Source organism: Mizuhopecten yessoensis, unplaced genomic scaffold, assembly GCF_002113885.1.
Source record: "Mizuhopecten yessoensis strain PY_sf001 unplaced genomic scaffold, ASM211388v2 scaffold2699, whole genome shotgun sequence".
Taxonomy (NCBI): Eukaryota; Metazoa; Mollusca; class Bivalvia; order Pectinida; family Pectinidae; genus Mizuhopecten; species Mizuhopecten yessoensis.
Window position 1 is genome coordinate 135,057 of NW_018404676.1, and position 13,148 is coordinate 148,204.

General features: G+C 37.6%; 1 protein-coding gene and 1 non-coding gene across 3 annotated transcripts; both read left to right on the plus strand.

Moving 5' to 3' along the window:
- The first annotated feature begins 272 nt into the window (after window positions 1-272).
- On the plus strand, window positions 273-343 carry Trnag-gcc. Its single transcript has one exon. It is a non-coding gene; the product is annotated as a tRNA-Gly (tRNA).
- Window positions 344-1,227: 884 nt separating this feature from the next.
- LOC110446452 lies at window positions 1,228-11,601 on the plus strand. 2 transcript variants are annotated; one of them, XR_002462466.1, is made up of 4 exons: window positions 1,228-1,544; window positions 4,341-4,518; window positions 7,800-9,921; window positions 10,024-11,601. XR_002462466.1 is itself a non-coding variant. In XM_021491606.1 (3 exons), the coding sequence occupies exons 1-3, from the start codon at window positions 1,266-1,268 to the stop codon at window positions 8,870-8,872; spliced, it is 1,530 nt and encodes a 509-aa protein (XP_021347281.1). In that variant the 5' UTR covers window positions 1,228-1,265; the 3' UTR covers window positions 8,873-11,601. The 2 variants fall into 2 exon arrangements, 1 of the variants encoding a protein (XP_021347281.1); XM_021491606.1 differs by having other exon boundaries at window positions 7,800-11,601.
- Window positions 11,602-13,148: the final 1,547 nt, after the last annotated feature.

A 13,148-nucleotide genomic window follows, 5' to 3' on the forward strand; every position in this document is an offset into this window, starting at 1 on the left:
CACAAATTGGACTTGCGTACAGTCATTTAAATTACTGATGTAATCTATGTGCGGTACTGTTCGGATAATACTTCCGGTAACAAAACGAAAGTACAAATAGTATATTTATTTATTGATTTGCCTATCCAGAATTAGAAACAGAAAATAAAGTACTGTTAAAATGGGTATCAAAAAAGGCATGGAATGGATTATGATGTTGTAATAAGATAGATTTGTTCAGAGTATCAAACTTTATTGTATAAATAATATATTTTACACTGCACAAATATGAAGCATCGGTGGTTCAGTGGTAGAATTCTCGCCTGCCACGCGGGAGGCCCGGGTTCGATTCCCGGCCGATGCACATCTTTTGTAACTTTGTTTTTTCAACCACAAATTCAGTGTCTAATATATCCGATAGTAACTAGTAAAGTTAGTTGATCTCTTGGTTACCAACTATTTTAAATATTTAATCAGACTCTTGTATACCAAAACAAATTTTCATTTGCAATTCACGTAATACTGTGCCTGTGGTTTATTAGTATGTTACCTTTTCACTATTCCACTGGTAATTAGAAGAAGGTATTTCACAGTGGCCAAATTAGTATTAAATGTTTTAGAATTATAGGTAAAATGGCAAACGGAGAATTTCCACCTGTAGTACAAGTTAAAATGACATTAGTACTATTGGTGCATGAGCGTAAGACCTTTTTCTCATCTTCTACATAGGTACAGTTCTGAGTAATTTTATTAAATTAATTACCATCTGCCAAAACCAGCAATCTGGTGTATAGCAAGTGTCATCCTCAGGGAAACTATCAGCTGTAAACAAACTTTGTGATATCTTGGAAGTCATTGTATTTACTGTGCGGATTTAATTACTGTACAACACTATACACCATTTTTGACCTCATTAAAATGGACACTGATTTTTGTAACATCATTATCCCCATGTGTTAGGTATGCATATGGTTTAGATTTGTCTTCACCATGAACCCATTTCGTGACAACATTTAATCAAAGCCGATCTTGTCAATTGGTAATTAGTAATTGGTATTGATAACTATCGATTTTACCACAGGAGATCACTTTGCGAATTGGTTTCTCGGGCAAAATCACAACAGGGAAGCGTAAATGGATTAGTTGGAGGGATCGACATAAACCACTATAATGTACAGTCAAAAAAAAAAGTTATATATATAGAGAAAACTGGCCTGGCACAATATGAAATACTCGTGACTACTTGCCAAATCCTGTTCGACTATTTATTTGTGCTTGCAGCCAAGATGGACCCGTTCTCTTCAAACCGATACCGATACAAGTCACATAGTGTCGACTATCCTTACGAACCACAGTACAAATATCAAAAGAGTTGGTTACCCATACTAAGAGAAATCTACACGGACCGCATGGACACCCACACGGACGCCAGACTACTTTTTGATGCCATAAAGAAGGGGAAATACCGCCTGGCCAAATTTATACTGGACGCTTCCCCGAGTGATTTGGCCAATTCAACAGACTTAAAGGGCAAGAACCCCCTCACTCTATGTTGTCAGATCAAGGTAATTTCGTCTGTTGTGATTTTGACGTTCCATTGTGTGGTTATAGTCCATCACAGACAAGTCATACACATTTTTTTATGGACATCACATACTTCCTTTAGTTTCTTGATTTTTGAGATTGAAAAAAATAGCCAACCATTCCCACATTTTTATACATTTACTGTAATCGCCGTGTCGTTCCAGAAAAGGAAAAGTTGATTTTTTGTTACTTTATAACTTCTTACAAAATCTCCAAGTGTTTATTTCCAGCTGCATTATTTATTAGTGTAGAAGTCGCGCGTTAACTGTTTCCAGTCGGATATAGAAAAGCTTTCTAGCGCGAATGATTTGTGTGCCGCAATAGTAAGGAAATAGCGTAAGGAATAAGAAAATCGGAATACATAAAACCAATTGTCTGTGCGTTTTATTTGGACATCGTATGTGTTTTCTTGTTCATCTGCAAGTTAAAATAGCATGCATTTTCGCTGACATCATATAATCGACTCTTTTCGCAGACATCTAACAATCGTAGGGTGCCGAAAAAGATTTTCTTTTTAAAAACAGATATTGTTACGGACATAAAACAAGTGGATGCTTTCGTTGACATCAGCAAAAATGTACAACTTGTGCGTAGGTCTAACAAACGTTTGTGATTTCTCGGTCATTAGGGAAAAATATATATTTGTAGACTCTAGAAGTCGCTGGTGATAAAGCGGACATCATATAGTGGTATGTATTTTCAAGGATATCACAAATTCATAAATCTTTCTGTATACATCAGATATCGAATGTGTTTTCGTGGTCATCAGACAATCGAATGAATTTTGGCGGCAGTCATCAGGGAATCGAACGTGTTTCCACGGACATCAGACAAACGAATGTGTTTTCGTTACATCAGACAATCTAACGTGTTTTCGCGACATCAGACACTCTAACGTGTTTTCGTGGACATCAAACAATCTAACGTGTTTTCGCGACATCAGAAAATCTAACGTGTTTTCGGGGACATCAGACAATCTAACGTGTTTTCGCGACATCAGACAATCTAACGTGTTTTCGGGGACATCAGACAATCTAACGTTTTTTGGTGGACATCAAACAATCTAACGTGTTTTCGTGGATATCAGACAATCTAACGTGTTTTCATGGACATCAGACAATCGAATGAATTTTCGCGACATCAGACAATCTAACGTTTTTCCACGGACATCAGATATCGAATGTGTTTTCGTGGTCATCAGACAATCGAATGAATTTTCGCGGCAGTCATCAGGGAATCGAACTTTTTTCAACGGACATCAGACAAACGAATGTGTTTTCGTGACATCAGACAATCTAACGTGTTTTCGGGGACATTAGAAAATCTAACGTGTTTTCGTGGACATCAAACAATCGAATGAATTTTCGCGACATCAGACAATCTAACGTTTTTCCACGGACATCAGACAAACGAATGTGTTTTCGGGGACATCAGACAATCTAATGTGTTTTCGCGACATCAGACAATCTAATGTGTTTTCGTGACATCAGACAATCTAACGTGTTTTCGTGGACATCAAACAATCTAACGTGTTTTCGTGGACATCAAACAATCTAACGTGTTTTCGTGGACATCAGACAATCGATTGTGTTATCGTTAATATCGTACATTAATATGTTAAAAGGTATTTTTATCATCGTTTCTATCATATTTATTTTTGGTACATTCCCAGAATTTTACTATGCACAGATAATATCACATGTTATCAATGTTGCTATACGGGAATTATAAAAGCACAGCATTAAAACGGAAAAGAATTCCTTGACAAGGGAAGTAGCTCCAAGCAAGAATAATTAATTTTTGTTCCTTTATATTCCTCCATTCTTCATTATAATCGGGAGCATAGGGGCTTGAGATTATTTTACAGCTATAATTGACTAAGGTGTTCAAAGTCTTTTTACACGTTTTATGGGTTATGCCCATGTAGTGGTAACATTTCCCGTAGTAACAGGTTCCAGATGGTACGATAAATCGTTAAATTATTCTTCATATTAGCAGAACCAGATAATGATGGACGAAACCACATAAATTGCACTTCATTTTGTATTGTCCGTTTGATACCAATATAAGAAAGTTCATGTCCGTCTATTACAGTTTATTATCATAGTATGACGTCGGCCGCCGTTTGGTACAGAATCTATAACCACAGCTCCCTACAACAACGTTTTAATGCTCACCAATACAACTAATAACCTACAATCTTACATTGTGTACACAAACAAAGTTATAAAAAGTAGATACGTCCAAGGTACCTTATCTTCGGGTAAAAAAACAATAGTCTGGTTCACGTAACACACCTGAAAAAATAGGGTACTCGGTCGGTAGGCAAGTAATTTTATTTTAATTTCAATATTTTTATTTTTATATATCAACATATTTTTTATTAAAACAATTACAATGAATTTCCACTCTTTACAATGCCTGTTGATTTGTCTAGAATTAATAAGGGTCAGACCCCAGAACAGGAAGAAATTATATTTTAACGAGTGGCTGTGAGCTTTGCCTGGCTAATAAATTAGTCTTCGGGATACAAGTCGGCAGGAAAATCTACGGTACGTCGGGGTAACTGAAATACCCACTCATTGGCCTCATTAAATACGGACTGTACACAGTTGAACTTAACCTGTTCGAATTAAATGGGTAAATTGTGTTTGGTTTGTTAAGATACCTGGCAGATTATTAATCAACAATCACTTTTCATCACAAAGTCGTTTTACCTTGTCCCTTCCGATTATCGGTACGTTCTTATGCACCTTGTGTGTATTTGGTATGTCTAGGAACAGATGCAAAGGAGCGAGATGAGCCTGCTGTTCCTGGAGAAAGGAACGGACGTGAACTCTCAAGATGACCACGGACGCACGACGATGAGTTACGCGTGCGAAACGAAATGTAATGATATCGTCGACATACTTGTCAGACAGAACGACGTCGATCCCGATCTGGAGGACCTCAAAGGTAGGGTAAACATAGAGGTCGTACTGTCAACACAGCTCTGTGGTGTCTATACAAACACACACACACATGTACTTGTCTACAGAGCCCTGTGTTATATATACTATCAAACATATACACGTACCTGTCTACAGAGCCCTGTGTTATATATACTATCACACATACTCACGTATCTCTCTACAGAGCCCTGTGTTATATATACTAAAACACATATACACGTACCTGTCTATAGAGCCATGTGTTATATATACTAAAACATATACTCGTGTACATGTCTACAGAGCCCTATGGTGTCTGTATTAACACATATACTGTTATGCATGTGTCTAGTGCCATGTATTTGTTTATGCTTACGAATAGATTATGTCACCTGTCTTTAGAGCCCCGTGTTATCTATACTACTGTACCTGTCTACAGAGCCCGTGTTGTGTATAATTACGTAATTTATTATTTATTCGTGTATCTGTTTACAGAGCCCTGTTTTGTCTATGCTATCACATATACTCTTGTTCCTGTCTTCAACATGATAGCACTTGGCAAGGATGTTTTTTGGGGTCTGACTAAATGGCGTGTGCAAGTGAGACAACACTTAGACAAAGATTAGGGAAGTGCGGTAAGGAGAGCAAAACAACTCAAAATGTATCACAATGAGGGTTGCAAATAAGTTCTGGGCCCGTAATCAAGAAACCGTTAAGTCGCCGTTCACGACTCGCCGAAGGGTAGAGCAGGCCTATTTACCCCACGAACCTGATTCATTAGAAATGGCTGATATCATTTATCTGAATGAGTAATACCACCAATGTGATTGAAAGTAAAAATGTAACCCGTGTTTGATAAGTAATTAACAGACAAAGAAAACCGCTGTCATTGGCAAAATCGCCTGTATATGACTCCAGTAGCTGTGCATTTGACGTATTTAGCTTGCAGCTCAATATAAAACTGCAGTAATCAAGATAATTAAGCCACGAATATTATCGACAATTAATGTGTTTCCAGCTATTGTCAATTAAATTGGACGCAAGTCACTTTTCGATTGTTTACAACGATAACTTTTCCAAAAAACTGTTTAAATGCAAAACTATAAAATATTTGTAACATTTTGAAAATGACATTTATGGCTGCTCATCGTTCAGTGTAGTTACTTAGCTCATCGTTCAATGTAATTAATTAGTTCATTGTTCAATGTAATTACTTAGTTCATCGTTCAATGTAATCATTTAGCTCATCGTTTAATGCAGTTACTTCCCTCATCGTTCAATGTACTTACTTAGCTCATTATTCAATGTAGTTATTTAGCTTATCGTTCAATGTAGTTATTTAGCCTATCGTTCAATGTAGTTATTTAGCTCACCGTTCAATGTAGTTATTTAGCTCATCGTTTAATGTAGTTATTTAGTTCATCGTTTAATATAGTTATTTAGCTCATCGTTCAATGTAATTACTTAGCTCATCGTTTAATTTAGTTACTTAGCTCATCGTTCAATGTAATTACTTAGCTCATTATTCAATGTAGTTATTTAGCTTATCGTTCAATGTAGTTATTTAGCTTATCGTTCAATGTAGTTATTTAGCTCACCGTTCAATGTAGTTATTTAGCTCATCGTTTAATGTAGTTACTTCGCTCATCCTTCAATGTAATTACTTAGCTCATCGTTTAATGCAGTTACTTCCCTCATCGTTCAATGTACTTACTTAGCTCATTATTCAATGTAGTTATTTAGCTTATCGTTCAATGTAGTTATTTAGCCTATCGTTCAATGTAGTTATTTAGCTCACCGTTCAATGTAGTTATTTAGCTCGTCGTTTAATGTAGTTATTTAGTTCATCGTTTAATTTAGTTACTTAGCTCATCGTTCAATGTAGTTATTTAGCTCATCGTTCAGTGTAGTTATTTAGCTCATCGTTCAATGTAGTTACTTGTAGCTCATTGGTCAATATTTTTATTTTGACTGACGGCTAAAGGCCATAATTAATTCTCTTGTGTCATTTTCTAACTAAAGGCTCCAACTAATTCCCGTGTGTCATCCTTTTTTTACCTAAAGGCAAAAATGCATTGGCATGTGTCATGTCCATGTGCCTTTTTTTTTTTTATCTCACTGTCGTATCTGCTTATTATCTTTATTAACTGATTGTACTGTGTATTGACTGACGGCCACAGTTTATTCGCCTTTGCTCATGTAAAGCTGTTTACATATTGTAATAGGCAACCATAGTTCATTTGACTTTAAAAGGATTTTGAATGGCGACCAACAATTAACTCTTTGACGTGTATTAGCATTTTGAATGATGCTGAAGCGTGTTTACTTTGACTTACGTCTTCAGCTCATAGTTCATTGTCTTCATTTCGACGGTACCAACTCATGAGTAACTTGTGTCTTATTTTTTGTCCATATAGCTCGTTTGGTCTCTGTATTTATTTTAACTGACAGTCACAGCTCATCGATTTGTGTATATTGACTGTCAGACATAGCTCATTGGGCTGTGATTTGACTTACAGCCACAACTCAGTACTTTGACTGACGGCACCAGCCCATTGGCTTGTGTATTTCGACTGACGGACATATCTTATTGGCCTGTGTATTTTGACAGACAGCCACAGCTCATTGGCTTGTGTATTTCGAATGACGGCCATATCCAATTAGCTGGTGTATTTTGACTGATGCCACAGCTTATTTGCTCGTGTATTTTGACTGACGGCCATAGCTCATTGGCTTGTCAATATTGACTGACAGCCACAGATTTGACTGACGGCAACAGCTCATTGGCTTGTGCAACTTGACTGACAGCCACAGCTCATTGGCTTGTGTATTTTTACTGACGGCCATAGCTCATCGGGGTTGTGTTTTTTGACCGACAGCCATAGCTCATCGGGGTTGTGTTTTTTGACCGACAGCCATAGCTCATCGGGGTTGTGTTTTTTGACTGATGGCCATAGCTCATCGGGGTTGTGTTTTTTGACCGACAGCCATAGCTCATCGGGGTTGTGTTTTTTGACCGACAGCCATAGCTCCTCGGAGTTGTGTTTTTTGACCGACAGCCATAGCTCACTGGCCTGTGTAATTATATTTATTGTAAACCATAGCTCATTGACGTGAGAATACATTTCTAACCTACCACTACCGATATACACACTAAATATCACTGAGTTGAAGAGTGTTTATCGATAGGTAGCAAGGTAAACGTATATAGCAAAGGCCATTATACGATTGTAAAACGGCACATTGTTTGGAGTAAGGCTTCACGCGAATGATCATGGCTAACAACTTATGTTTCTATTGTTGCAGGCAATACACCGCTCATATACGGCTCTATAGTCGGAAATGATGTCGCCACGGATTTGTTGACTCGCAACTTCCGGCGACTTGGGTTGGAGATTGATCATGCGAACAAAAACGGTTTCACAGCTCTCTTGACTGCAGCCAAGCACGGGAACATCTCTTGTGCCCGAATCCTTGCCCAGCAAGGTCAGGCTTCGCTCCATGTCAGGGACAAAGTACATGGCTACTCTGTTCAAGAATGGTTAAAACTCGGCGGATATACACTCGAAGATATAGTTTCAGAGAAAAAAATAAACCAGTTGAAGTTTAAGCCCAAATTTGTCAACGCACTCAGCATCACACGACTCTCAATTCCAAACAGTTATAACACTGGTGATGATACCAGTGATAACGACGACCATCGTGGCGAGGTCGAACGGTACAGTGGTCACAGAGACGAGAGAAGGAGTATCCACCGACAGTCTAGCTATAGAGAGGACAGGGGCAGCCGTAGGGACAACATAGATCGTAGAGGCAGTCACCGGGAAGACAGGCGAGGCAGCCCGCGTGATGACAGACGAGGAAGTCCGCGTGAAGACCGTCGGGGCAGTTTCCGACAGGAGCATCGGAATAGTCAGAGGGAGGACAAAAGGTCCAGTTTCAGAGATGAGAAACGAGAGAGTTTGAGGAGATTGAGAAAACAGCAAAGTACTGAAAAAGAACGTAAGGAAATGTTAAGCCGGGAGATCGTCGACCTGATCGAGTCAAACGGGAACTCCGGAGAGAGCACACTGATAATCGACCCGAGTTTACCGGTTTCGAATTCCATGCTGAGAAGGAAAAGTTTGATGAGTGTGATCGACCCGACGGTACTGAAGAACGTCATCGTCCTGCCTCCCATCAACAAGCTGCAACTCGACGATTCCGACCCTAGCGACACGGACGCTGATAACACAGAGGTCGACGACTACGAGCAAAACACCGTGCAACGGAAAGATTTCATTTGTGCGAGAACCGATCTCGTGCGTAATGACGACGATGATGACGACAGTGAAACTGTATACACTAGTAAGGAAGATGATCGGGCGCCGATTTTCTGAAGGGATATCTTTCAAAGATTGGTATCCTCATTTTCGGTTATTACTGTTCACGATAGGTGGCCGTGATTGTATAGAAACACGCGGGTAATTTGTATCTATATATAACGTCGAGTGATTTTTGTCTGAAAACTTCCCACTAAACGCGTTTAATCATTCCTTGTATCCGTGTATTTTTACAATGTCCGCCATTCGTTGAACACAAAACAGACCTTTGTTTCGAAATGCGATTCTGATATCCGACCAACCTGTCAATCTCCAACACCAAAACACTAAAAGTGTCACCTTGACAGCTCGGAATCCACTGACAAACTAAGTAGGCTTACTATGGTAATTGACAGTCACTGGAAGATGTTAAGAACAATATATTTCGGTTAACAAACGAAGAAATCAAGACAATGATTAAACAATATAATATTTAAAATGTATGTGTTTATGGCCTGTGATAATCGGATGTTATAAACTGTCGTTTTCGTTCACAGATGTGACGTGACGCTGACGTAACGTTGTGTCCCGTTCATTAGACGGCGCCACAAACGGTTAGTTTGCAATGTTAGCGCAGCAAAATCGAATCTTGCTATCAAGGGAGTTACAGTGGCATTTATTCAATTTAAACCAGAGTTACTGCCCGTCCTACTCGTCCTGTGGTACTGGGTGTAGTGATTATTATCATACGAAGGTGAGATACATCATTTACATTTGTGAATTTATTTTCAAAATTCGTTCTATATTGCATAAAAATATCTTTTCCAAACATCGAAAAATATATCAATCGTTTTTTTTTTTATAAAAACGTTAATATATATATGCAACTCCAAGTGAATTTACACCTTTTATACACCGAAACACGTTTTCTCGTAAACTGATTGTGGTATTAAGGTGACAAACTGTGATGTTAGGTACAGTCGGGAACCTTGATAATCCGGACAAGTGATAGACTGTGATGTTAGGCACAGTCGGGAACCTTGACAATCCGGACAAGTGGTAGACTGTGATGTAAGAAGCAATCGGGAACTTTGATAATCCGGACAAGTGATAGACTGTGATGTAAGGTACAGTCGGGAACCTTGATAATCCGGACAAGTGATAGACTTTGATGTTAGGTACAGCCGGGAACCTTGATAATCCGGACAAGTGATAGACTTTGATGTTAGGTACAGCCGGGAAACTTGATAATCCGGGCAAGTGATAGACTGTGATGTTAGGTATACATCCGGAAAACTTGATAATTCGGGCAAGTGATAAACAGGGATGTTAGGTAAAGTCGGGAACTTTCATAATGCGGACTATTGGTAAACTGTGATGTGAGGTACACTCGGGAACCTTGATTAACCGGACAAGTGATAGACTGAGCTATTATACATAGTGGGAAACTTCATAATCCGGACAAGTGATAGACTGTGATCTTTGGTGTATACTCAGAAACCTTTTACGAGTAAGTAGGCAGTGTTATTTCGTTCAGTAGAAAGTTTATGTTACCCACTGTAAAACCTTAATAGTGTGGACTTATTTTATCCGAAAATCTCGCTTTCTGGAGGCTTTAATCAAGTGTACAATAGATCATTTTGTTCTTTTGTTGTCCGCTCGAATAAGTTATCACAGAAATGTTATTGATAACATGTCCAGATTAGTAGGGAAATTTTAATACAATATATCAACCACGTGCTACTTTTATGTTATGATTTTATTGAGAACCAGAGGTCAGACGTAATATATGTAGGGTCGGTATCTGTAGTGCTGTGTTGTGTCTTACTCTATATAGACATTGGTGACATCATCCTTAGTTTAACATAGATATTGAACTTTCTGAATAAGGCAAGTATTTGAAAGTATATATTGCATGTTTTGTAAAACGTGTATAGAGATAGTTGACAAAAATGCCAGTGAAAACAGTACCAGTCACTTCTCTCAATTAGATCATTCCTCGTAACTAACTCTCTGAAATCAATGTTATTTATTTTGTATTTATCCCAATAAGACAGATTCATTGTGATTAAAAATAAGTTTTTTTCTATGAAGACCTTGATCATTTTTACTACAAATGGTTAATTTAATGGAATTGTATAATTGCACGTTGAAAAGCGTAAAGGTCATGGACGAAGGCTCGCGAATAAAATGTAAACGGACAAATTTATTGCAGAAACAAAGTTGTGGGATAAACATATTCGTTGACTAAATACAGTTAATTATCATTTCACCCTTTTAGTTAGCTTTTATAACAGCCACAGCAGATAAACCTCGCGTCTTTTGTAAAAAAAAAAAATGAACTCACGATATTGGCTGAACACATCGGGTAACTAACGTCAATTTTTATGAATCTTCATGCATTGTTTTGTGGTTTCTTTTTATTTGTGAATATGAAACAAATCAATGTTTAGTTTTAATTGTCTAACTTATAAACAATTATATATGTGTACATTTTCTTACTTGAAATATATATTTGTGTTGTTGCTGTATGGTATACAATAATTCTTAACGAATCGGCATTGATTGTAACCTACAATAAATGTTACCACTCGGAACTTCTCTTCTGTTAATATTTCACTTTAGTAAATAATGGTGAAAGTCGTCTTCAGCTGGTCAACAGGCGATGTTAATAGTAAATCAAGAGCTGTTCGAGTGGCAAATAAAAGGGGAGGTAAGTTTCATATTATATCTTACGTATTTGAGAAATAAGTTTGCAATGCAACTGGAAATATACACGTATCTACACTTGTGAATAAAAAAAAAATTAAAACCCCAAAATCGAACTTTACGAAACTAGTTTTTCACATGTGAAAATAATATTGCATACACACAAAAAAATGGCATTATGAAAACTCCGATCGCTCAATGCATACCCAAAATCGATTAGGCAAATGCAAAAATAATTAAGGGTTAACTTGAATATATACCGCGATGCGGTTTATGATGAGAGTACACTCCGGTTTTTTTTGTTATAGCTCCATAACATACAAAATATATTCAAGTCAATCCTTATAATTTATTCTCCTTTACACAATCCCTGTGGAAATCCACTTTTATTGATGGACTCTTTTCTCTTAGAAATTGTTACGCCGCTGTATCAGCCAATCAAAAGCGACGTTACAAACGGCGACGTAATTTTTTACGTTATGGGCTGATGACATACTTTTTTAAGCCAATCAAAATGCTTGTTACCAGCAAGATTAAGTTATTAAAGGGTATGCAAAAATCTTAAAATAGTATGCAAAATTGGATTTTTGATATGTAAAAAAATATATATATCATGGTGCGCAAATATCGATTGTTTTGGTATAGGCCTAGTGGGGGATTTTTTCGCAATTATGAAGAACTCCCCTCGATAAGTTAACATCGTTCTGCGGATGATGAAGAACATATTTACAATCATCACGCTGTGACAGGTCTTCTAAAAGCAGTGAGATGTTTTCTTATGGTAAGGATATTCAATACTGCCATCCACATAACCATTAGTGTAATACCATTTATATTTTACGATGTGCAAAAATACTTCTACATTTTAACGAGCGCGGTAAATGCGAATGACGATATTCACATATTCTGCCACACGAGAGAAATATATTTGATATTCAACGGGAAACAAGTAAATATGTATCCATTTGTAGACCTATAAAATAAAATAACAGACATTTAGAGTTCTTCAGAACGTCGAAACCGCTTTACGTGAAGGACTTCGGTTTTATGACGTAAGTCTGTCAAGTCGACCGAAAGGGCACAAATCAAGCTTTCCGACGTGTCGTTATATTCATTGGTTTAAATCCGAGAAATATTATTCATTTTTCACCAAGTATTTCACCGGTAGAAGTGTAATATACAATTACCAGTATATGCGTGTGCGGACAATAATCTGTGTTCCCTAGGTTCTTTGAATGAGGAGTGCGACTGTAGCCCGGCTTTTTGTTGGAATTAGTTTATTGTTTAATATCCACTGATAAATCGGCGAAGACAAGAAAGCCCAGCTGTACAATACATATGCATGTATATATCCATTCTGAGAGCTCGTGGATGTGTTTTTCCACATTATAGATACATCTTAAAATTTCAGTTACACATACTAAATGAGAACAGAAAAGTTGCGAATAGGCGAATGTCTGACTCGGCATACTTCACACAAACCCAGTTCCGTATTTTTATCTTCACTGAACCTTTCGACTTTTTCTCCTTTTCAGCATTTTGCTTAAACCAGTCAATTCCAATATCCGTGACGTCAACTAATACAAAATCAACGGAATGAAGAGTTACAAATGTGACCATATTTTCAGAGGGGGGGGGGGGGGGG